Consider the following 27,170-nt stretch of genomic DNA (forward strand, 5'->3'; position numbering starts at 1 on the left):
CATACAAAGAGTAAGAGTCTACAGAGTAGGCCTACAGCCATAGCAACACTGTGAGGCTGTAGCACAGTGGTCCTTTGAAATAAATGCTAACGTCAGCATGCTCATGCTCACAATAACAACGCTAAAATGCTGATGTTAAGCCGGTATAATGTGTAACATGTTCATCATATTGGATTAACATGTTTGCTGATATTTGGTCATACATGTTGCACAAATGTAACATTTGACCTGATGATAAATCAAACCTCAGGGGCTCATGGAAGTCATTAAGGTACATTGTCTGAGGATCAAGAATGTCTGGACAACATTCCGTGGCAGTCCATCTCATAGCTGCTGAGATATTTGAGTCTGGACCAAAGAGGTGACCTGACCAAATAAGTGACACTGCCATCCATAAGAGCCATGCTGCTAGCGTGGGTAAGAGGGTCACTCCTGCCACACAAAATAAGATAAAAAAAAAAAAAATTAATATAAAAATAGAATAGCTTAAAATATCTCAAGGATGCAGAGCAAGAAAGACCAGCAATGATCCACTTTAGCAGAGTAAGGTTGAATCAAATTTCAGTGTGTATAGCAGCTATGCAGATGCTTCCATTTCCTCCTGCAGTCAAAAGAAATGTTCAGTGAGTAGTATCTAATCTACACTTACCTCTAAGTGTGAATGTGTTCATCTGTTCCTGTCAGTCTGCCTGAATCTCTACCTAACGCTTGCTGTGATTGGCTCTAGCCTTCCATCAACCTGAACAGCAGTTAATGGATGGTGGGATGAAGGTAAATATGGTCCAACTACATAAGTTCTAGACCGAATCTGATATGCTGGATGAATAATGGATGGATGGGCGCGTGACATGTGTTATAAATCTAAGATCCTGCGGATGAATTCTGAACATCACCTTGACAACCCACGGAGCTGAAACGTACATGTATTACACTTTTTTATTAAAAAGTGCTGAAACAAAACACGTCAATTATGTACAGTCACGAGCCGTTATCGTGCACATCTATATACTGGAATATCATGAAAAATATATTGTCTCACTCAGTGTGACATCTAACACAACAACACTCATAAACAGCCATCTGCAGAGTGTATCACTGCACGTCGATATTCACATCTGAAACGAGCATCAGGACTTTGAATAACAACTACTTAGCTGAGAGCAGAGTTAGGCATCTGCCAGTGTATGAAAATGACCATAATTTCTCACTTTCTCTCCTCCATCCCTCCTTTCATCTTCCTCTCCTCCCCTCTCATCCTCCCTCCCTGTCTGTGTCTGTGCTGGTGTCCTATCTGTGTCCAGGCTCTTTTTGTTCATGGTTCATGGCTTCTATCTGCCTAAGATGATTCCCTTGTGGTGCCATGAAGCGAGACAGAGGAGGGAGGAAAAAAAAAAATCTCATTATAGAAGGGATCATCTGCTGTCAACTATCGGCCCGGCCCCAGCCGAGCTCGGACGCAGAGAAAATACAAATGGCCAGAAAGACCCACTAGTCATTTGGAGTGCTGCCATGCTGCACACTGCTTTGTGTTGGCTGTATATTGGACGGCATAGTTTATTAAACAAGGCAGACTGGGAAACCTCAAAAGAATGGAACATATGAAAATCTGCTGATGGAAATAACGGCCATCAATGTTGTTTTTTTTTGTTGTTGTTACTTCAGATGTAATAAAATACACTGGGGGCACTTACAAAAATGAAATGAGAGCTGCATCAAGCCATGGAAAAGCCTGCATGAGCACTGGAATGAACTTCAGTCTGAACCACTACAAGCCAGCAGACACAAACTTTACTTTGCTGAGCTGAAGAATATATATATTTTTTTTTTTCTGTGAGTGAAGTAGTGAAGCTTCAATTAATTTCTTGATTTGAGGCACTGCTAGTAATTGGGTGCTTGATTAGATCTCATGAGAAGCTGCATATTACAACAGCGAGGAGAGGGGCGCAGTAATTGTATTAGGCCTGCAAATGAGTGTTTTCTTTATCGATTAATCTACTAATTATTTTTTTTACATTTATTGATCAAGTTGAAAAAAGAAAGCTACTAAATTTACATCGTTACTAAATGAAGGAAAGCAGAGAAATGATCCTTTTCCAACAAATGCTTGATTTAAGCCCTTTTCATGGTATAACGCATCTTTTATTTAAATTAAATTACTAAATAACAAAATGTAATTTCATAGTTTAAAATGTATCTAAATTAAATCAAATGTATCCTAATTAATAATTCAATTTAGTCAAATTAAAATCATTTTTTCAATACAACTTTCAATTAAATACTTAATTAACTGAATTTTTTATTTAGTTTTACATCTCTTTTTTAATTAAATTCTTTAATCTAATCAAATTATCTAATCTGCTCTAATTCTTTTTCCATAATGTTGTGTATCGATGAATATTCTAATAAATTGACAAAGATTGGTCACATGTTGATCAATCACATGTTGATCAATCACTGTAGACGAGCAAACTGATTCAGACACACGATGTCATCCATAACAACAGGGTAAACCTCGCCCTTTCTCTTGGCCTAGGAGTTCTCTCAGTCCTTCAGTAAAAGTTGCTGAAGAGGAAACTCTGCTATGGACATTTGTTGCCATCTTGCCGGACTCCTAATAGTAAAGGCACTTTGTGAATACGGCTCCAGGTATTTATCAGGATCTTGGAACTCGCACACCTAAAAGGAACAGACTTAAAGTTATTAATTACACACTGTGTTATTCTACGCTGAAAGTTTAAAAACTGCAGCAAAGTGACTTCACAAGTTTCATCTTACACTTCTTTAGTTTAGCATTATCTCACTCTCCCCCTAAATCATCATTCACAAAGTCTCTGCTGCCATGGCTCCTCGCTCTTCACTTTACAGTCCTTTGATCGTGTGCTCATTGTAAAGTCAGACTACAATAACTTTCTAATTGGTATCATCTTTGCCAAGTCTCAAACTTCTCCTCTTTCTGCGCACTGTTATTGTAGAGGAGCTTCTTCAAACCAAAAATAATCTTCTAACTGTGCCTTGCTGCCCTATTTTTCCAAATGATACTATCCACACCACTTGCATTGCAAATTTCCACCTGAAAAAGGTTGCCTCATCCCAAAAAAATATCCCTTTCTAAAATTCAGCACTCATTAGCTGGAATTAAAGTGAAGTTGTCTTTTGCACTACAAAGGGCGGAAACATGAAGATGTAAATCAATGCGAAAGTGAAAACGGGAGATCAAGAGAAAAAAGATGGAGGAAGACAGAGGAAGAGAGACTTCAAAGTGTTGCTGTGTGGACGAATAATCATTCCTTCTGGTGGTGGTGGTGGTGGTGCAACAGGTCAGCATCTCTTAGCAGCCAATTTACACCACCTGGAAACCCGGCAGATGCCCCGACACACAGACACACTTTTCCTCACCATCTCATTCTCTCTCCTTTCTCGTGGGAAGCTGCAACTCTCTAAAGTTTAGCATGGCGAGACGCCCTGCCTCTGCCTCTGCCTCTTCTCAAACTCATCCAGTCCTCTCCTCTCTGGTGTCTCCCAGTCAAGCCTCATTTCCTCTACATCAAAGCCCCACCCCTGTGAGGTGGTCTGGCCAGACAATCCAGCGCTCCTCTGAGGTGGCTTAATCGGAGGTGACGCTCTAATAAAGCCAACACACTGTGAGCAGGCATCCACAGAAACCCTGTTTTGTTTCCCACCTACATCTCAGGCCCTCCCTGTTCCCTACTTAAACCAGGAAAATGTACGCTGTGCAGAGCTACAGCCAGACGCGAGTGCCAGATGAATCCCATTTGGCTCATTAAATCCAATCTAACAGATTAATTCTAGTTGATGGGGACAGCCAACCTGCACCTTTCTTTAGAAACTGCACTCTAACAGGCAGATGTAGAGTGCATGTGGCCCAGTTTATGTTTGAAGCTATATTTGCAGAACAAAGACAGAATAAAGGTCAGGAGGGTTTTGCCAAGTCTCTGTGTGTGTGAGTCAGTGTGTATGGAGTATTAGCCAATGCTTGTGTGCGTATGCCCCATATGGACAACAAATTAGACACCACACAAATCACTGGTGTGTTGAGCAGGACTGGCCTTGGATGCCTGTGCAGCTGTGGGATTTGAACACTGCAGAGCAGGACTGTCCATACCTGCCAGGACTGTAATGCTATTGTGTCAAGGCCGGATGTTCTGCATAGTGTTCTGAAAATGGAAAAGAACATGTCTTTACTTTCACCTCCATCTTTGAAACTTGTTAAAGTTATATCTAACGTTTCTGCATTAAAATGTTTGAAAATGACGAGACCTATGTGATGTATTCTGAGCTGTATACTGATATTATCCCAAATGTTTCCAATAATGCTCATCAGATAGATTTTCATTCACAACTCCCATAATCCCACTTCACGGTGTCATTATTGTTCTGACTGAGGGATGATTGGCCGCAGAAATTACATATTGTGCCTTGAAGTGAAATGTGTTCAAAACAAAGCGTGAAAAAGTGGTGTTTGGCTGTCTTCTTCTACAGGTATTTCATGAGTTCTACAGCAGCCACGTCCTCTCCTTGAAAGTGTTTAAAACGTTAAAAAAACAAGAACGTGTGAAAGCAAAGCTGTCAACAGCAAACAGTACACATCCCACACAGCAGCGCAGGACAGGATCTCATATTATGGACGCCTCCAGACTACCACAACTCTGCCTCAACCTTATTCCATTAAGGAGCTTAAAAACTGTCTCCCAGAAGGAATAAGTTGATGCTGTCGCAATTCAAACCTATTTCAGGACAAAATTGCAGCGAAATGGGATGACTCATGCCACAAAGACCTTCAGAAATATCACTGAGAACAGTTGAAGAACAAGCAGCAGTGACGCAAGAGTGGAAAAAGAGTGAACAGCAGCAGTAGCGGAGTGGGTGTGAAAAGACGGTGGCTTGAACTGAAGAAATCACATTCAGCGTGATGACAGGGGAGAGAATAAACATGCCTCATTAAGACTACTGACCTCAATCTACATACTGTAAAAGCTGAGCACCTACAGACTCTGACTGAACTCTGCGAGGGCTTTTCAGATGAATGACTCTGATTAGCCACTGACTGGACTGAGGGGGCTCATTGCTCTAAATACGCACATTGACCATGAGACGATATAAAAATGTTACCAACTATGGACTCTAGTAGTCAGGCTAGCTTGCCCACTCACAGCACTGTGATTAAACACTGCAAGTTCTGGGCAAACTGCCTAAAGTCAAAATCATGCTGAAAGCCAGAACACAGAAACGAGTGCTTTCGAGTTGTGTGCCCACTGGCCAGAGGTGTTTGTATGGTTTAGTGTCTGTTACTGGCCGCAGATCAGACCCCACCAGAGCTTTCTTTTTGTCAAAATAAACTACATATAAAGCCCAAATAAACTGCAGTGTCTGTCCTGAACAAAACACAACATTTGAGTGTTGTAGTAAGAGAGCAGCCTCAGAGATTCTTGGAATAGAGTCTCTGAACTCCCCTGGAGGGACGAGCACCATTTGGTGTTCTGATGATGGTGTTAGAAAGGGCATCATGTCGCTCCAAAATCCTCCATAGGTGTCCAACCAGGTTGAGATCCACTGAAAGTCAAGACCACAGCATATGATTCACATCATCTTCCTACTCTTTCATGGCCCCTTGTGCCTTCTATGGAAGAATTTGCATTCACTGTTTCTCCACTCATTTAGTCGGGTTTCTCCTTTAAAGGAGTAGCAGAAACACATGTCTTCACTTTGTTGCTGACGGTTAGATGAGAAGATTGATACCGCTCTCTGGTCCCCATGAATTCTTGGAGTCTTCGCTGGTTGTCTGAAAGTCTCAAATTGACAACATGATTCCAGGAAGTAGTTGTACCCAGCCATGAAATTGTGACATATCCCCCCATAAACACCAAAGCTTTGTTTTTGCAAATATGATATAATATGTTAATGTGTGAGCTGTAGAGGTGCTCATGGGTTGATTTTACTACTTTTGGAGCAAGCCACACTAGCTGTTTCCCAGTTTTTGAGTCTTCATGATAACTATGCTAAGTGGCTACTGGTGATAGCTTCATATTTTGTATACAGACATGCAAGAAAGCATAAACATATTTCCCAAAATGTTGCACAATCTCAGTTTCCTGCAGCAGTTCCTCTTTGGTTTGTGTGTTATCAAAAGTCATACAGTAGACCTACAAATAACAATAAAAATAACAAGCAGCAAATGGTGTGAGGATTACAGACTCCTGTTGTCGGCCAAGACTGCTGCATTCCCCAAATGCACCAAAGTTCACCAAGTTTTGATTCCAGTACAGAACAAAGAGACAAATTCTATACAGACAGATGAGGATTTCCCCACCTTTGTTTTAGTGGAAGTCAGTGGAACACAAAAGTGTTATGAGGCTCAATCAACACCTGGCCAAACAGCAAACAAAGCCAAAAATCTTAAAGAGTTGCTTTTCCATTCAGTAAACTTGGGTGCAGCCCGGACGAGCGATTCATCTCTCAAAGTCGATTGTTCATTATTCCCTCACACTGGTTTTTCAGGTTCATGGGCTGAATTTCAATCAGCTTCCTGAATTGTAATGGCTTAGATACTTGCCCTGAATCAATGAATGAAAGCACTCTGAAATATGATCATGACGGATGCCCACTTAGCAAGTGAACCCCAAAACTAGCCGCCCCCCTCTGCCAGGCTAACCTCTGGACTGAAATAAGTCCCACATGTGCACATTTGGCAGGAGCACGACCCTATTAACCCTAAACAAGGCCTATGCTGGGCTTTGCTAATGACACCCCCGGCCTCCCTCGTCTGTTCCATGATGGCTGACTGACAGCCATGGTCTGCACACACAAACAAACATCACATCATTGGGCATGGACACACACACACAAAAGACCAGTGGAGGCTGGTTGTGTGATAAGGGGGAGGTCAAACAACAGATGGCAGCCAGAGGATTAATGCAACTCAGTCAACTTTTACTTAAACACAACAGAAACACACACAAACACTGTTGTATTACAGAGTTATGAAGTCATTGTTACTTCTCCTACATTATATTTTCTAATATTGTTCAGTTTCACCTACAACGCCCATGCATGATGTCACACTTTAGCTCACTAAAAGAACTTATAATAGCCGCAATGGCTGGATTGTCCTTACACTCACACATGTTATCACTCCCTGCTTGATGGTTCACAAACTGGATGCGGAAACCCCCAAAGGTTCAATAGAAAATCTGATACATCACAAGATGACAATGTTTATTTTTTTCCTAATGTCTCTTGAATTACTGCCTGTCATTGTTGAAATTTTGGATAGTTTAGGCCTCTAAAAACTGTCCACATAAAATGATGTCAGAAGGAAGATCATTAGAATTTATCTGTCACAAAGCCTTCTGGGAAAGTAAGCTGATGTGACAGCTATTCTAATAAATTGCTTCATAGGTATTGTGCAACTATAAAGCTGAGCACTAAAAGAACAAGCCAGCGCAGTAATGGCAGTTATTATAAAAACACCATTTCGGTTATGAAACTGACACTTCCAGGCAACAGCAGGGTCAGAATCTCCTTACAACACAAGCGATGCTCGACATGAGCGTGTGTAGGCATTGATGTTTCTCCTCCGTTGTGCAACTGAGACTATAAACTTTTTAGGCCAAGCACGCTCACGCTCCGGCAGCTCTGCCAAATCCACCAAGTGCTCTGTGGATGCTTCGCAGCTGTCAGACAGTTATCATCACAGTCGCTTCCACAGGGACTCGTGAAGCCTGATGTCGACCGAAATTATGATTCTGTCCCTTCTGGGGTGAATTTCCAGTTTAGTACAGAGACTTCTCAGGACTAGATGTCTACATCTGCAGCCGTATGCATGCGTTAGAGTGTCCCCCTGCCTCTTGGTCTCTCAGTTGGAAGAAAACACACACACACACACACACACACACACACACACACAATCTCTCTCTCTCACACACATTGTATTTTTATCACTCTCTCCCCATTATAACCTGCTGGAGCACACAGGTGTCGACTAACCAAAGTCCAATTGCATCAGGCAGGCAGGCAGTGAGGCAAGACCAACTGATCTGTGTGTGTGTGTGTGTGTGTGTGTGTGTGTGTGTGTGTGTGTGTGTGTGTGTGTGTGTGTAAAGCAGACCCATCCACTCTCCCTTCTATTGTCCCACATCATCATTCATCAGACCAAAGCTAGTGAAGTGAATTTGCTGGGGACTGTTCTGCTACATTTGGTGCCATGGTGAATATTTAAAGCAGCAGAATGGCGTATGTGTGATTGACTCAAAGCAACCTATAGCACCCATGTTATTAGCATGGAGGCAAATTGAGTATTTTTAATTGGTCTGTTTAAAGGAGTGGTTCAGTACTTTGGGACATGCTTGTTCGCTTCCTATAGAAAGTGAGATGAGAAAATTGATGGCTGGTTAGCTTAGCTTAGAACATGGAAGGCAGCAGAAACAGCTAGCTTGACTCTGTTCAAAGGTAACAAAACTCTAAATTCACAAATGAACACATTATATCTCAATGTTTAATCTGTGCAAAAATGCAGTAGTAAAATCAGCAGGTTGTTGTTTTACTGAGGGTTATGTGCTGGACTATTTGTCTCAGGAGCGATTATATCCTAGAATCTTACTGCTCTGTCTTTGGACAGGCTGGCTGTTTCCACCGGTTTCCAGTCTTTGTGCTAAGCTAAGCTAACTGGCTGCTGCTTTTTGCTTCATACTTCTGACAGAAGTATGACAGCGGTATCAATCTTCTCATCTAAAATCCAGCAAGAAAGAAAATAAGTGTGTCTCCTTTAAACAACAATGGAGGTCTCTGGCAGAGAGGAATAATCTAGCAGATATCTCATCTGTATATGAATTTGTTGTTTGTTTCAGTCTTTTCATGGGATTTACTGACTGAATAGGAAATTATATAGTTGTAATTGTTAATCATTACATTTGTTGAGAATCAGTGATGAATAGATGGTAAATTACTGTGATCACAGTAAGTATCAAATCTTTCTAACCTTTCTTATAAATCAACTGTCACACACTCAAGAGTTTGAAAAGAAACATCAGCAGAGAACCGGTATCTTCTGCCCCCACCACCAGCCACAGCAACAACATAACAAACACTGCACGGCATACTAAAGAAGGCTGGTGCGCGCGCACACACACACACACACACACACACACACACACACACACACACACACACACAGAAACAAACAGAAACCCACAAACAGCAGATATAGACACACACATGCTCCCATCAACCATTCCCCTTGTGCTCGAGATTCATTATTCAGGGACTTGGAGCACAGCTTGTCTGAGTTAGAGCATCTGCAATTCAAACAGGCCAGAGGTGGAGCTGGGACTCAGTGAGCAGCCCCATTGAAAGTACCTTCAACACCACCTTCACACACACACACACACACACACACACACACACACACCAAGACGTGACAGGCTTACCTGGTGAGAAACAGAGACAGAGAGGTAAAAAACAGTGAAACAGTTCAATTAAAATTTTATCAGTTTGACATCTGTGTATGTGTGTGTGTGTGTGTGTGTGTGTGTGTGTGTGTATGTGTGTGTGTGTGTGTGTGTCTTCTGAATGAATGAGTGTTCACACACAACAAGCAACACAAACACACACACACACACACACACACACACACACACAGAGGGAAAGGAAGGACCCTCGAGCGGTGACTAATGGAAATGAGTTTTTTTTTCCAGACTTTATGATAAAAGGTCACAATTAAGAGAACAACAAGGTCAGTGTGTCATGTCAGGATAATCCAAAAGGTCATTTAAGCAACACACACTCTCACACGCTGGACGTCCCACTGCTGTCCACACCATCTTGCATTGTCTTCAGATTGGAACATGAGATTGGATTTTTGGGCTAAGCGCCATCTGACAATGGGACATAAACTGAGGCACGCGTTCTGGCTCAGGTGTCAAGCTATTAAATATTATAACTCTGCTGAGGCCATTCTGCGTATGCCGCCAAGCACAGCCAGACATGTGTGCCACACGCACACACAGGTGCACATGGTGTTGCGTGGGCTACACCTGCCTCAGGACATCCCTTAGTTAAACAAAGAGTCTCCAGCATTTAGCACCTGCTGTCACACATGTTAGCCCGTACCTGTCACCTCCCACATGCACGCACACACACACACACACTCCATATCCCTCCTGTGTGCTGACACCAATGCTAATTAAAAAAGCAAAAACAGGAGGAGAGTGAGGCAAAACTTTACCTCCACATCCCCCAAACACACACAATATAGCAACTATTATCTATCTGACCCCATTGTCATTACAAGACAGTTACTCTCACATGTCAATCAGAGACAAGAGGCTCAAGCTCGCTGCCTGTAAACCAGATCAGGAAACAACTGGGGCGTCATTACTCGCGGCCGTGACAGATGCGGATCAAACGTCGGCTTATAAAGGGCTGAGAAGATGAAAACGGCCTTAAAACACATTAGAAGATAAACAAACAAACAAAGCCAAGAGTCTCATAAGCCAACCAGATGGGAGTTAAAATGTGCCATAAAAAATATACAGGCAGTGTGAGCTCCACGGTCCCACATGACAGGACTCAGGACTTTCCATACACTGCGGGTTATCCAATCTGTCTTCCTCCTGTTTCATCATCAGAGCTGCCGGGCAAACAATTTACATTTCACTCCAAATGTGCTCGCACAGCGTTCATTATATATCAATTAGTTTCAGCACAGCGAGGACATTAAAGCGGCTCTAATGAGGAGGAAGAAGCTTGGCTTTAACAGATAAATAAATAAACATATAGATAAATAAAAGGGAAGACTGGGAATGGTCTCGTCAGAATAAAACGAGAAACAAATTACACCCCAAGACCACTTATAAATATTGAAGTCTTTGATCTCCACACCAAATGAGCAATTCGGGCTGTGGGGGAAATGTTGAGCCTGTGTGTGTGTGTGTGTGTGTGTGTGTGTGTGTGTGTGTGTGTGTGTGTGTGTGTTGTGGACTGTGTCGGCCCCAGGCCACATTATTTTACAGAGGGGGTGAATTGAGGCAAAGCTAAGCTCACCGTTAAAGAATGCAGAAATACACAGTGCCGATCACAAGCCTGATTAAGCAAGTCCAGTCAGCTTTACTGGCCCGACTGCTGAAACTCTGTGAGACCAAATGCAGACTGATGATGTGTAAGGTGTAAGAGGCTCCTGAAGCATAAACTTGTTGCTGGGCCCCTACTAACCCCCCTGCTTTCAACTCCATGCTGGAATACTACCTGATGGTTTCTGTGTGTCAGTTAGCTTGATGTGCCACATGAGAAGAACTTGAACTAATTATCTTAAACTTTTATTTTGACACAGAGATTAGATAATAATGCAGTGCTCATCTTAAATCCTACATTCATGTACAAAATTGTACTTAAAATTACGTGACCCATAGTGAAATTGGGGTTTTTGGGGTTCCTAGAGATAACCCCCAAACCAGATGCCCACTTTGTCCCTGTTGGAAAATCTAGCCACGTGTAACATTTATAGCAAAATTTCAGTAAACTGATTGCTGCAGAAAATGTTTTTCTTGTGCATGTTTAAGAATATGCTGCATTCACACAATCTTGGCAGGATGGGAAGAACTGAGAAACATCTTGTTATTCAGGCTCTGGATTATTCACATATTATTGTACCATGGTTACTTCAAGTGCTAACCTTCTAAACACACCAGAAAACTTGCTCGAATAGCTAGAATGTTTTACCTGGGGCACAGGGATGACATCAACTCATGGTTAACATCGTCAATCTTCCAAAACATGTTGTGTTGTTTTAATACAACAGCCCCTTTTACTACAATAGATGGACACAAATTTGGTTTAACATCAATTATCTGACATAATAAAATGATGAATTTACTGTAACGCTTGTATAAACATGAGTTGGATCTTTGCTGGACATCAGACTACTTGTTTATCTTGTCTGAGGCTTGTGGAAGCCATCGGGAGCCATCACGCCTGTCTGTCTGGCCTCTGATTGGTCCGAGATGAGCCCTGTGGTGTGGGAAAACCCATGGGTAGAGGATTAGACAGGAGAAAAGGGGATTTACTGGTTAAAAGCTGACCTCTGACATGCATACAACAGCCTTTTGATTCAACAGATCAGCTCATTCTGCTGTCCGCCTCTGGACTATGCAGTCATGCTGTCACTTATGAAGTCACATTCACCGTCATGGCTGGACAGGATAACACAGGCTTAAATGTGGGTCCGTTACGTGACAGAAGACCAATGGGAAGGTTGATGCAGCAGGCTGGAACACTGCCTGAAGCACAGAAAGTGTGATCACATATTGCTGGCTTTACGTCAGCCCCTGAGACCAACGTGTGACACAGCCACACTGTTGATGTGAATCATCCTCCAATAAACTGGACCAAGTCAGAGGTGAGACTGCAGGCTCTGACTCTGATTACATTTCCAGGTGCACATTTATTTATTTTTTTCAACTCTAACTTCCCAGGCCATATATGTCTCCAGTGTTAGGTATCATAATTGTAGTCAAAGCTAATTTGAGCCCTTTCAACATCAATTTCAAGAATTGTTACAGTCTGTCTGCTGGCCAAACTACAAGAGTATCAGGTTGAGAAATGCATCACAGAGGGGGTTTACAATGAAAGGCTACCTTGCTGGTTAGCTACTCTGCTCTCTGGTTTCACAAGATTGTCAAACTTTACAAATGGAAGGCATACCTCCACAACTGAAGCACTCTCGGGGCCGCACAACTCGGTAAAGATGGATCAGGGACATTCCTTTACATATATATCGAAGCATTGCACTCCACAAAAGTCTGGTTTCGATTCTTTTGTGTGTGTGTGTGTGTGTGTGTGTGTCTGTGTGTCTGTGTGTCTGTTTTATGTTTCACAGAAGGAAGTCAATCAAATGTCACTGGCAAAAATTCAAACAATTTGGAATCTAGCAAAGCACTAGATTATGCTGCTGATGAGAGCATCCATTCGAGTGAAGACACGGAAACAAATGAGTGCTCGATTCTGAGCTGATAATGTCAAATAACTTCGATAACTGTATCAAATCCAGGTTAGGGAGTGAGCCTCAAGTTCAGTTTAGCAACTGAATCCTGATCTTTTGATACTTTTCATCAGAAAAAAAAAAGCGTGCAGTGTTTCCCACAGAGTTGGACTCTTAGTGGGGGTCAAAAAGCTTTTGAAGCAACTTCCAAACATTTGATTGAACCCCCACCAATACCAACCTCAAAAACAATTTGAACTCTCTCTGGGTATCAACTCTGCCTCTACAGGCCTTAGCTACTCAGTATGAGTGACCACAAGGAGAGAAAACAACACTCAGCGAAGTCTGACATCAAGTGAGCAACACCAGCCTGTTTGTTCCTTAGTTCTGACTTCTATAGTTCACTGTCTATCCTTATTTGTTCTGCTCCTATTGTCACACTGATATTACAGTGCTTGTCTGGCCTGTTGTCAAGGCACCAGAAAACCTACAGCAAACTTATCGCCTTGGCAACTAGTCAACCTGCACAAATAAACCTGAACCAGTGAGTAATAAAGAAAGAAAGAGAAGAGAGACGATGAGTGCAACATTGAAATGCGCAGAGCTTTAAGTTGTTACACTGAAGCAACAGAGACACCACTTTGTGCAATGAGGGTGATGATGGCTTCAATCTGATTGCTAGGTAACGCTGTCAGGTGTCGGCATTACTGGCTCCTATTTCCATCCATCTTAATCCAAATGACTCAATGTCTGTGCCCACGCTGTCTCTTTGCAACACGCAGGCCTTAAAAGTACATGTCAACTTCACTTCCTCCTGTCTGAACTGGCTACAGCATGCAGGGCGAAAATGTGTTGCGTGTGTTTGAATTCAGCCTTTGCCACGTTATGCCATCCATCTATCCGTCTGTCTCTTCAATCTAAACTGTACAGGAGTACAGAAATACCGTCTTAAAAAGTTAACTCTGGGAATGCAGAGAGCTGGACTGATAAATCAACCAAGCTGACATATCAGCTAATAGCTTAGCGCAGTAAGAAATTGCTTTGCAGAAATGTCAAAAGTATGATTGAGGTTGTTCAGGAATATAGCTTGCCCACGAGGCAGCACTGAGAAGTTTATTCTTCAGCTGTAAAAATGTCTCTCTGCACATATCTTGGTCACAACTCTTTTAAAAAACTATTTTAAGGGATCCTTATCAGAGTCGACACCAATGCTAGCGGCTCTGTGAGGCTGTATGTATCCACAGTGCTGCTTTGAGCTTATTGCTAATGATGGCATGCAAACATCCCAGTAAAGAAGCTGACATGCTGATGTTTAGAAGCTAATGTTTGCCATGATCAACATCTTAGTGTAGCATGTTAGGATGGTAACATTTGCTAATTAGCACCAAACACAAATCACTGAGGCTGATGAGGATGTTGTTTTTTATTAATTTGTCATAAACCAACGTACTGGACAAATTAAATCTTGACTTGCATTACAAGAAAAGTTGAGGGATCACCAAAGTTACAACAGTTCATCCTTCGGAGAACATGAATTTCTGTCCAAATTCTGTGGCAATCCATCTCAAGTAGATATTTGACTGGATAAGAGAAAACTTTGGTTGGGTGGTGGCAATACAACAAAAGTCAGGGGATCATCAAATCAGGATCCATCCAATGGGCAGCATGGATATCTGTGCAAAATTTCATGACTATCCATCCAAGAGATATTTCAACTGACCGACCAACATTCCAAACACCACACCACAATTACAGCTAAAAATCTGGCAATATATCATCAGCCAATTTTTAAAACTCAAATGGTGATATAGGCAATGGCCTCAAAATCTGTTGGGCTGTAGCAAAATCCATAAAGGGGCAGAACTGTAGCCTATTTATCTATCTCAAAAATGTTTCTGAATTGTTTCAGATGAACACCTCTGCATCAGCCAACACAAGCACAATCATTACAATAGTCTCCATGTTTTCTCCATGGTGTGTGTGTGTGTGTGTGTGTGTGTGTGTGTGTGTGTGTGTGTGTGTGTGTGTGTGCTGACCTGATGTCTCAGTGAAGCAGTGTGTAACTTCTCTCAGGTCTCTATCAGAGGAAGCTGGCCATGCTTCAGAGCCTTTTTTCATCTCCTGCTTCCTGCCCCCCTCCATTCCCTCTGCACCCAGATCAGTTGATAGATACCTGTACAGTTTGGCACTGAGAGCCATTCTACTCTCTCATCCATGAAGCTTCACTTAAGAGCCTCTTTGCTATTAATACACACAAACACACACACACACACACACACACACACACACACACACAAACACGTATACACAGCCACATGGGCTGATGAACAGCAAATACACTGCAGAGAAAAAGCGTCGGTGAACCACCTGAGCAGAAGCAGGAACAGCATCACAGCTCATCCAACCTATTAGATTCAGCCTTGACTCATGCAGAACTGTGAGCAGAACTAAGACGACACCTCGCCCACTCCTCAGATGATGACAAATCACACAGAGACAGAGACAGACAGAGGGAGGAAGAGAGAGAAGAGATGGAGAGAGACAGGGGATAAGAGGAATGTACAAGGGTCAACATTGACAGTTTAACTAGGTAAGAAAAATAAGGTAGGTAAGAAGAGCACTTGGACTTTAGCAAAACACGCAAACAAAATTCAATACACACACGTATGGTCTTTTGAAAACGCGGTATCAAAAATGTCCATTAGTACAGCACACAGGAGGTGTGTTTTCCCCTCCATCCTGTTTGATGGAGTGGCTGTCTGGGCCCTTTCTCCAATATTAGACAGCAACAGTCAATTCTCTTGGGTCTATATGCTACTTAAGACAACCAATAATCAGTACGCTCACTGAATCAATAAGCCAATCAAATAATTTAACACTGCAGAGTCATCAAGCTCCTCTTTTGCAGTTTGGACGAATGAGGCTTTGGGCTCCACTGGGATTTGGGGTCTGTAATGGAAATAGGCCAAGTCATTAAAGTAATGGGAATCAAAGAGAAACTGTCAGCATCTAATGAACTTATGAGGTCACCCTAATAAACAAAGTAATGATCTTTGTCCAGTGTTGTACTGTAGTATCTGTTATCATTAATTTACAGTATTCATTCCTGGTCATTTTGATACCTCAGCTTAATACATCTGTCCATGATACAAAGATGACAACTGGGATAATGCACTACTGTGCTGTTGTACAATGCTGACCTCTATTGGCTGTTACAACCTTCGACATAAAACACTCTATTCCCAAAATCCCCACCACTGAGGAAGTCTTCCAAATACATGAAATCCATTGAGGACTGTGTGTTCAAACCACACTGTTGGTATGATCAAGGGTTTTCTCTTTCACACAGCCCCCGGATGGGAACAGGTGGCTGGACAGAGAGAACGGGGGGGGATAAAACATGAGGAGGAGATAATCAAAGAGGTCTTTGAAGTGGTGCACTGCTTAAACCTTGCTGCACTATGCTGGCAGCCTTGACGCTGGATAGATGAGGAGATGCACGGATGGATAAATGCAGGGAGGAAAGCGAGAGGGGCCCACTGGGATGAGGGGTAAGTGAGCTGAGGTGGATGTGGTGATGCAGAGGGCATGTCAGAATCAGACTACAAGTAAGAAGAAAGCACATAATAAGAAGAAATACTTATTTTATCCATTGGTTACACTTTCATTTTTCCATCAATCCTGTCTTCCCTGCACTGTCCATCTATTGCTGAAGCAATTTGCTAGTTAATAGATTAGTCATCAGAATTAATTACTGACAATTTTGATAACAAATGAAAGGTTTAAGTCATTTATGAAGCAAAAATCCACATTTGCTGATTTCCTTTTTCTCAAATGTAAGTATTTGTTGTGTCCCGTTTTTTTTCAGTATGCTATCAGTGCGTCTCGAGGGACAGCAGCATCGGAACTATTGGATGGATTGCCATGACGTTTTGTACAGGCTTAAATGGTTCCCCGATGGTGAATCTCACAACCACTTTGGTAATTCCCCAATTTGTCCCTTAACACCACCATGAGGTTGGATTGATGGCCACAGAATTTGCTTAAGATTTTAATAACCCCCGCAAGGGTAAATTGTAACATCTCAAGTTCCAATTATATCTCACTATCTACTTCATTGACCACAAATTTTGTATAGATGTTCATGGTTCCCAGATGATGTATTCTAGACATGTTGATGATTACCAATTGGTAACTTTTCCTTTTGTGCAACCAGCAGGTTTTGACTTTTTTGGATTTTGCTGAAATGCCTCAGCAGATACCTTGATCTTTCTTCTAGCACCATCATCAGGTCAAAATGTCTGCTTATCCAATATTTTGATTTGTTGTTTATCTAATGAAATAGTTGGACTTTCAGGTGTACATTGTGTTCAGTGCTAATTACTAAATGTCAGTATGCTAACACACTAAAGTACCACACCATGCATGCTCAAAGCTCTGCCATGCTCTTACCCCGGGATTACAACAGTGCATCTCCGTAACATCACATCTGCAACACGTTTTTGTTCCATCCTCCACACAGCTACAATCCCCACCTGGTGTGTTTCAGAAGCACCTTAACGTTTTTCCTGCCTGATTTTGTTAAGTTAGTGAAATCTGGTCATTTCCCTTGATATTTGTGCTTCTACAACGGGTAAGCAGGCTTTGCAGTTAAATGATTTTTTTTTTTGCTCAGTTCTACTAGCATTTATTGTTGATGTATGGTCAGGGGTCTGCACATGGTGTTTTATTCTGAAAATTTACTGTCCATCAAAAATAGCTGCTTCTGGGACGCTTCTAAAATACAGAGACAGAACATTCCCAGTGGAGTTGCACACATTGATTATAATGGCAGCCCTGTCAGACACGTCATGGACAGAACATGGGTGTCACGCACCTGGTGGAATTTAAGGGTTAGCATTGCTTATCACTGTAAATGATATAAAAATTATTTTTTGGGAGAGTTTGCTGCTCAAAATAATCAAATTGAAGACATGACCTTTTTAATCAATAATTAAACTAACTGTTAGTTGCAGTCTTTCATCCATCTCCTCCAACTTTATACCATCACTTCTATGAAGAGACACACCTGCATGTGTCCAGAGCTAAACCAAATCCAGTTATTCATTTAGCCGATAAGGAAATCAGAGTTTGATGTGAGAGAGGCTTTAATGATTCCAAGACAAATCTAATCCAGTAAGTGTTTTCAAGCACCCCATGAGTTAGCGTGCAGCTGTTAAGACTGCTGAGAGCTGAGTGCAACCCATGGGAGACCATGGAGCTTACACAACAGGATGGGAATGCAGACTCTGAATGAGAATTAAGCAGGTGAGCAGGTGTGTGCATTCTAACATAAAATGAAAACTTTCTTAGTCATTATGTGTGTGTGAGAGTGACAGAGATAGGAAGGTGGAAAAGCAATGGTGTGTGTTACCATTGGCTGCACCAAATTCATTAAGTAACGCAGAGTACATCAACACCAAGTAGATATGCTTTTGTTCAAAGCACAAAGAGCAAAACTCATCTGAAGCTTTAGAGAGCAATGATATCAGCTAGCAAGAAGTCAAAAGCTGAACACTCCACCAGCGAAAGTGCATGGAGTAACTCGAACGGAAACAGTCAGGATGACATGAATTAACTCTCTACCGGGGTGGGCGGGTTGGAATTGTAGGCCTGATCACAGTAAATGCTAACTTGCTGTGTATATGACGTTACTGAGCCTGCCTCCCTTTATTTCCAGTGACAGTTCAAAGGCAGCTTAGCAAGCTAAGCCTTCATTAAGGCACGGATCAGCACCAGGGCAAAAATCAGGGAGAATTAGCATCGCTAGTGCACAGGTCAGGGGGAATTACAGAGGTTGACTGATTTGAGAAGGGTGAAAACTAGCTACAAGTGATACAAGGCTACAAACAGTGCTTACACCGAATGTCAATTACATCCTTTGATGCATTTATGATTATGAGTAATTTGTAAGGCAGCACTACTTTTCATCATTTCACTGAGGACAGAGTTTCTAGCCCAATAGTTTTGCTGCAGAACACTGGGAATTATGTACGTACGCTTTGTGTCTCTGCTTCATCACTTATTCCAGCTCTGACTGAACTCTCTTCAACAAGCAGTAACTTACTTCATCATCACGGGTACCTCTCATCCATGCAAAATGACAGATATGAACAGAAACAGTTAATCATTCAGGAAAAATAACATTTAACGATGATACTGACCTACACACTTACATTTTTTCTATGAAGTACAAGTTTGAATTAAGAGTGAGACATAAGAGTGATTTCATAGATAGTCAGTAAAGGGGAGAGATTAAGTAAAACTCACTTATGCTTAAAACACACACATCCAAACACACACGCATACCATCTTCTGTGAGGGACTAAGAGGACTTTTCTGATGCCTATCAGTCTTAATCCAAATGCATGAGCACCTGTTAGAGATGACCTTGATAACAGAAGCAGGGAAAAATATTGGAGATGTGGATCAGAGTAAAGCTACTGGCTTTACTGCAGAAGCTGCTAGAAAATATTACACAGACTTACACAGCTGTCCAAAACAATAAAGCTCCATTGAGACTGTACGGAAAAGAGTATGTTGGGTTTGATTAGATTACAGCATTATTCAACAGTGCTGAGTGCACTTTGTGCAGTTTAAGATTCTCTTCATATCGATCATAATGTGGACGTTTATTTTTGTCTTTTGGCTGCTAAGTAGTCATATGATGTAGTAATCCAGTATTATGGTTTATCATTCCTACATTGGAAAAAGGAAATAAAAGTGAGGATGGACTGATTTACTATGCCAACAGAGCCTGGCATTTCCCTTTTTCCTAGACTGTACCACCTAAGACTCCACACCCACCAAAAATGGAATCAAATCAAGGCAAATCAAATTAAATTTCAGTTTTGATCTTGTTTTGAGCTTGGAACAACAGTGTTGACCTTGTTGCAAACAAAGAGGCTATTGGCGTTCAGTGTGCCTAAGTTGGATATGTTTGCCTCCTGCTGGTCAGTTTGGGGTACTTCACCAACCCAGAGGAAAACAGCTGAGTGCTGAACAGTAGAGATTCCTTTAAACAGCTTGGGAGAGAATCTTACTCACTCAGAGTTTGTTTGTTTGTTTGTTTGTTTGTTACTTTGATGCTATAGGTAGAAAGAAAATCTACAAACAAGACATCTACAAACATGATAAGATTTGATAGAAAATATGATGTCTGGAGAGACAACAAGCTAATACAAACAGAGCTGCCACAGTCTAAATGACAGCAATAATTCTAATGCAGGGCTGACACACTGACCTTTGAATAGCTCAGCTTGAGTAGAACTAAAAAAAGAGGCATCACAGTGGTGAGGGTGCAGTCAACATGCCTGTCTGAGGTACTGAGGGGAGAAATGGGCTCTCGCTCTGACTGCACAACAGCACTGCATTCTTGTTACTGTAGTTTCACATGCAGCTTTAGTGACAAATGAAAATACACACACTGCTGTCTGCAGCGCACAGGCTGTCAAACACATCATGCAGTACTAACAACACAGGAGTTAGATAAGTTACCAAAGCAACTACAAGTATAGAGCCCAGGAGCAACCCAACACCTTTCAGGATCTCCTGTTACCCGTAAGGAGCCCACCTGGTGCACGAGATGACACATCCATCTTTCTTTAACACATAAAACGCATGCACCAAATATGCTTACCTAAAACCACCGCAGGACACACACAGAACAGAAACACAGTCACACACTCGTACACTCTCTTTGTCTCTGGCTGAGGTGTCATGTGCATAATTGTAAGCTGTGTCTAAACCAGATGAGAGGGATCATTTCCTCTCTGTTGATAGGATCTGACACAATGCCGCTGTGTCGCAACAAATCAAACAGAAGAGGCGTGAAGTATTCTGAGAAAAAGCAATAAAATGGGTTGTTATCAATGCTTGAGCATACATTCAGAGTAGCTAATACAATTATATCGAGGAATCACAGGGTGCTTTCGTGCCAAGGGCAGTGAAACATTGTGAGCATTCAAAATGACAACATCTCAATTTTCTAATTTAGTATTTCAGGACTGTATGCTTGCTGAAAAACAAATGCTTCTTTACCGGCACTCGTTATTAAAACCCCAGCCGATCTTAACCCCAGGGAGACAGGAAATTAGGAATATTACAGGAATTCAGCCGTGAATGCATTCTCTAGCTGTGACCTCTGTATGTGTTTTGGTGTCATGTCAGCGTTTTGATGCCGGGATTTCACTGGAATTCAGCAGCTGACCATCAGGCCCCTCAGGATATCAACCGACTGCGTGCGTAGACCATCTTTGTTTCCGTGGCCGCCATGCATAATCTTCAATGAGACTGTGCCAGTACAGACCAATCAAACACTGTGTTTTGTGTATTTACCTGAGTGTAGTTGGGGGCTGAATGAGATAGAATGGGGGGGAAATGAGGGGAAAAGAAACAGGAAGAAGGAGGCAGAGAGAACAAGAGAGAAAACAGCAGCAGAAGGACGACCAAGAGAGTGAAAGAAGAGGGATGGGAAGTGACAAGTTCAGCCCAGCACTGTCTGAGAAGCCAAAGGTCACACTATGATTTATATCAGGGCTCCACGGCTCTCCAGGTTCACATTATCTGTGAACATCAGTCATACATCACATGACCCCGCAGGCCTGTCAAAATCTAACCCCTTCAAAACAAATCTCCTCTAAATGACAAAGACAAAACACCATTTACACAATAAAAAGCCCAGCTTAACAAGTCATTTGCGTCCTGACCCACACGAGTGCTACCACAGTTGCTGCTGCTTTTTGCTCCAAAACAAGCCCAGGAAGGGAGAGAGAGCAGCGGGGCGGAGAGTGTTTTCAACCCTGGAAACTACTGAGCGAGGAGGCTTAGCATCTCCATGCAAATACACAGACATAGCTTTAGTGATAAATCTGCTGAGCTTCTATTGTGTAGCAGCGACCACCAATGGCTTCTCCTTTTCTCTCTTCCCCTCACCTCATACTGAGTCTTCTTCTTCTCTGCCAGAATAGTCAGAGCCCATTCATATGCCTGGGCGCCCTGACAGTTTTATTTGCCAGGCCATCTTGTTAACACAGTGAATAGCGGGACCGGCCTGTGTTATGCAGATCAGACTGGGTTACCGAGGGGACAGACGTCACCAAGCCATTCAGGGCCGGGTTAAAACTCAACCCCAATCCCTCTTATTCTACTGCAACCATCCTCTTTTCTCCTCCTCTTTTGGCCCCTCACTGCTGCGCTTAGCCAGCTTAAGTTTCAGCTAAGGCCCTGCTGCATACAAGGACGGGCTCTGTCCAGCGGCAGTCAGCTCTGGCAACCTGAACTAAACCTGCTGCTTTAAATGAAGTTTTATTTACGCTGTGCTCTTGGCTAGAGGAAATGAAGGACTAGCAAATGGCAAGATCTAATGGCATAAATCCTCCTTTGTAGTCTGACTCATGTCTGGACTGACCTAAACCTTCCAACAGGTCAAGTGTAGCCTTTTAAGCGCACATTAGACGCAGCTCTAAAATGCATCGGCACCGTGCAGAAGAGGGTCATGTGATCAGCCCGATCAGGTAGCACATTCACACTCAGGGCACATGTTAATAAGCCTGGTAATGAGTCTCATTAGCACAAAGAAAATCAATCAAGCCACAGGCAACTATTAATAATTCAGAAGGAGCATGTTGTGTAAGGAGAATCTACTCCTATTCCGAACCTGCTCAGAGAGGGCCACTCAGTTTACACAGGCACACTGACACACAAGCAGCCAGGTGACAGAGGCTCCTCTTTCATCTATCCATTTTTTTTTACCCACAACAGGGTGAGCAGAGGTGTCTTTTTCCACAGTAACTTCCGCCACCTTATCCCAAGAGGTCTCAAGGGAAACTGAGAGAAGAACGGTGTCCCAAATCTTCTGCCAGGCCTTTAAACATGCCTCTCCACGCTAGGTGGACCACACATTGTTAGCCAATGGGCACCCATCTAGACTTGTGAACCGTGACCTTGCTTCTGTCATTATCAAGAAGTAGCAGCTCTGCAGCAAACTTCCATCACACAGAATGAGACTGCACAGCATGAGAGAATCCTGATTTCAGCCACTTGTGTCTGCAATCACATTTTTTTTAGATCACTGAGAAATGTTTGTTCTTTAAAGTTTGCAGACGTGGGCGATTCGATTTAACCATCGTATTTGAGTTTAATAACATCTACAGCAAATTCTTGAGAGCAATGTTTTGGTAGGCCTGGGTGATTTTAAATGCCCAACGCTCCTCTCTTGACTCTAAATGGGAAATGCTTCAACACACTCAGTCAACTTACTATAAAGGACCAGGATGAAACACCCCCAGGAGTTTAGCTTAGTGGAAACATCGTACATAGAGGCAGTACGGAAGAGGAGAGGAAGAGGAAGAAAGAAAAGGGAGAAAAACAGTGCCTGCACTGTATACGCACCTATGGAATATTTAGAGAACGTATCAATATTTTAATGGATTCTGACACAAACACGTTAAAGGCGTGGTGAGTGTGTAGCATAGTCTAGCACTATTCACTGTAATTTACAGTATTGTCGAGGACTTCACTTCTCCTGGCTATGCCTTGACAAACAACACATGAATACACATGAATTACATGCAAAAGGAAAATTCACAGTGGTGCTCTGAAAATAATCCTTTTAGAAATCAAACAATGTCAATGCAAAGCTTGCTTTACAGGAAATATGGCATGAAAATGCATTGGCGACCCGCCAGAACATACTTACAGACTTGATTATGCACATGAACTCCACTCATCAAATGTTAGTGTTGTGCAGGGATCAGGACAGTCCGAGAGGTCCAAGATTAATGAAGGGGTCCCATTATTTCTAGGATTTTCTTTCATTTTTGCATTTTTCTCACTAAATACTTTTATCTTATAAAGTCTCCAAAAACCCTTCAAATGAGAAACATCAGTTAAAGAAAAAGTAAACTTTGGTCAAACTGCTAATGACTCATGCCCACACTGCAGCCTTAACCTGTGACAAGGTGACAAAACTAAACCGATTTGTTGGGGGCCACACTGGGAACCACTGCTTTACCCTCATGTATGACAGCAGCTGGTGTTCTTTAAATTTCTTAAAAATTACCAGCTGCAACATTTAACATACAACATGCTAGCTGAAATTTGAATGTGGGTAAATGGTTGTCTAGATTGCTGGAATTTCAAGCTCTGTGATGTGCACACTCAGATACAGCGGTGCTTTGAGCTAAATGCTAACACTAACATGGCAACATGCGCACAGTGACAATGCTAACATGCTGACGTTTAACAGGTATAATGTTTACCATGTTCACTATCTTAGTTTAGTGTGTTAGCATGGTAACATTTGCTGATTATCACTGAATATAAAGTGCAGCTCGGGCTGATGAGAATTTTATTTTTATTTTATAGTGTAGTTGGTAGGCTATTAGGTCATAAACCAAGTACTGGACACAATCATCTTTTCTCCTGATGATGGCGCTAGATAAAAAGTTAAGGCATAATCAAGTTTATTAGAACTCATCCTGGGGAAATCAGGAATGTCTAAACCAAATTTCATGGCAATCCATCCCATAGTTACTGAGACATTTCACTCGAAACCACAAATGTAAATCTGTGACTCCAGAGGAAAAGTCATTGGGATCCATTCTCTCTGCACCACAGATTGAGATGGAGTGACACTGCCATCCCTAGAGCCAAACCACTAACTGCCAACTTTGAAAGACATCAGATAAATCATGCCTGGTAGAGTACATGTGAGTTGGAGAATACAACAATGCTGAAAAATAACATTATATTTACATTAGAAAACCAAATTTATTTGAAACTGGTGCTTTGCCTTCAGTCATCTTAGCAACAGACAAACAGCATCTGGTATGTAACCAGAGGAAAGAGTATGTGAACACCTGCATCCTCCACCTCTCTATCTCTAACCTCAGGGTCACAGAAAGTCCAGCACATTCCAGAACACACTTTTACTACCATACCTTGCTAAATTAGCATGAACACACATTTATTTTTACTTTAGGAGAAGACAGGAAATTCTTTGTGAAATTGGCAAGTTTTCACCACGGGAACAAAGACTTGCTGGACCTATAAAACAGCCTTTTGCCTCTGTACACAAACTCCAGCTCTTTAAGTCCGTGTCCAGTGACAGCGCTTTATTCCAGCTTGTCGGAGGGGAAAAAGTTGACTTTTTATTGTGAGACTGCAAAGACGGGCAATTAAAGGCTGCATTCCTGAGCCCACTGTTGCCCCTGTAATAGTTTACTTTGCAGCAACGCAGGCTGGATGGTGTTTAGGGTTCTGACCCTCCCCTTCCATTGTGGGTTCCCATTAAGAAAGAAAATGCCTGACAAATCCATGGCTGCCATGTCAACTTCAAATAAACTGGCTCCATCCTGGTTGACTTCTTTTTGCCAGAATACTGTAGTTTTGTGCGATGTATTGTATTCTCTTGTGCGATATATTAAAGTGTGCAGCTGAATTAAATTTAAACTGAATTCTTTTTTCTCCACACTGCTCAGTTTTATTGAGCTTATAACTTTGGACCTCTTCTCCCCAAATAATCTTCCAAGTCAAGCAGCTTATTGTGTTGCACCATTACAATGTAGGATCTGTAATCAGTACATAACGTGCCTTTGGGCTTTATTGTTTCCACAAACTGAAACACGAGCGAAACACTAATATAACTCACAACATCTCTATTTAGTCCGCACTGCTAATAAAGCGTCTCTGTTGCTGAAGTGCTACAAGAACCAGCTGACACTGATCAACTAACCATGTTCAGTGTGAACATGCGTGATGCTATTTGTATTGCATTCCTAAAAACAGAGTTGCGCACATTAGTCACACTCGTCCACACACTAACCCAAACCACCTGCACTTAATAGCCGGATCACTTTTTTTTTTCCACAATATACAGTTTGTTTCACTGCATAAATGCATTTCCCAGTTGTCCCATACTGGTGACAGAGTGACCGCAGAGGCAGCAGGCTTGAATCCTCCCTGCTGCATGAATGGTCTGTCCAGTAAAAACTATTATCTTAGAGCATGCAACGGCTGAACAATGGTTTCTTCACAGGAGTATGGGTGGCTGATTCTTTTCAAAGTACCAGAGACCTGAAATGGTTCCTCCTGAATGCAACCCTACACGAGGAAGAAGTTATTTTTGTGCTGTTTATCACAATGAAGAACAGGCCAAGTCGCTGGTGGATTAATCGCCCGGTCACATGTCACTATCGCAGGGCAGTAAACACTTCATGGCTTAAATGCTCATTGTGTATTGATTCCTTAATGGATGCTTCAGCTGATATCAGACCAAAAGAGTAGTTTGAACGAATTATCTGCACATCAGAAAGGACACTGACAGTGTGGGCACCAGAGTGACTTTGGTGCATGCAGTGAAGTGATGCTGGTACCTCCATTTGTGCAGGGCAAAGCCAGGACACTGCTCTCCACAGGTGACACAGGGCTGTCCTCTCTGTGGCTCGTCGGCAGGGTTAAGCTTGGGACAAACAGGAACAGGAGATGATGGGTCACAGTTTGCACTACTGTAGTTTTGTCCGTTCAAACAGCAATGTCAGAGTGCCATTGTCTAACTGGTGACTCATTTGAGTTACTTCACCTGCTGTATCCCTACAACACTTGTGACTGTGGTTTTCAGAGCCCCACAACACACTGTGCGGCTCATCACCAGGTAAGCAGAATGTGTGCCACAGAACTCATGCCCTATATTTAACAACAAAAGCTAGAGAAAACACATCTTTGATCATGTTTCATGCTGTGTCGATAGTGAGACTTGTGCCAGCGTGCAACGTGATCCCCGTAGCAACAGGACAGATCACAACCAGAAAACAAACTTCACATCAAACAAGAATATATGACATGCGTATTTTCTAATTAGGGCGCAAAAGCAAGTGGAGACATGCACTATATGGAAACCACCAAAGCTCGAACTTTATCTTGCCTACCTACCGATCTGCTGGAATCCCTCCTCTTGTTGCTGCGACTGAACATGACAGGCTGATCCCAGGACAGCAAAGGCACAGTCGGGTAGTACCGAGACAAATGACGCGCAGAGGATCCAGGTGGTCAGAGCGTATTTGTTCAAATATCCCTCACGACTTCTCCAAACGCACCGAGCCCTGGCTGCAGCGCTCTCCTAGTAAACCCCCTCATTAAT

General features: G+C 42.3%; 1 protein-coding gene across 1 annotated transcript in view; it reads right to left on the reverse strand.

Annotated features, from left to right (window-relative positions):
* The window catches only part of prickle2b (prickle homolog 2b), an 87,221-nt gene extending 60,051 nt beyond the window's left edge, over positions 1-27,170 (reverse strand). Inside the window, exons 1-2 of the mRNA XM_076751174.1 lie at positions 26,963-27,170; positions 26,407-26,492 (exon numbers count right to left, since the gene is read on the reverse strand). Of these exons, the coding sequence (XP_076607289.1) occupies positions 26,407-26,492; positions 26,963-27,004 (128 nt within the window). The 5' untranslated portion in view covers positions 27,005-27,170. The remainder of the gene's footprint in view (positions 1-26,406; positions 26,493-26,962) is intronic.

Source organism: Chaetodon auriga, chromosome 2 (assembly GCF_051107435.1).
Source record: "Chaetodon auriga isolate fChaAug3 chromosome 2, fChaAug3.hap1, whole genome shotgun sequence".
Classification (NCBI taxonomy): Eukaryota; Metazoa; Chordata; class Actinopteri; order Chaetodontiformes; family Chaetodontidae; genus Chaetodon; species Chaetodon auriga.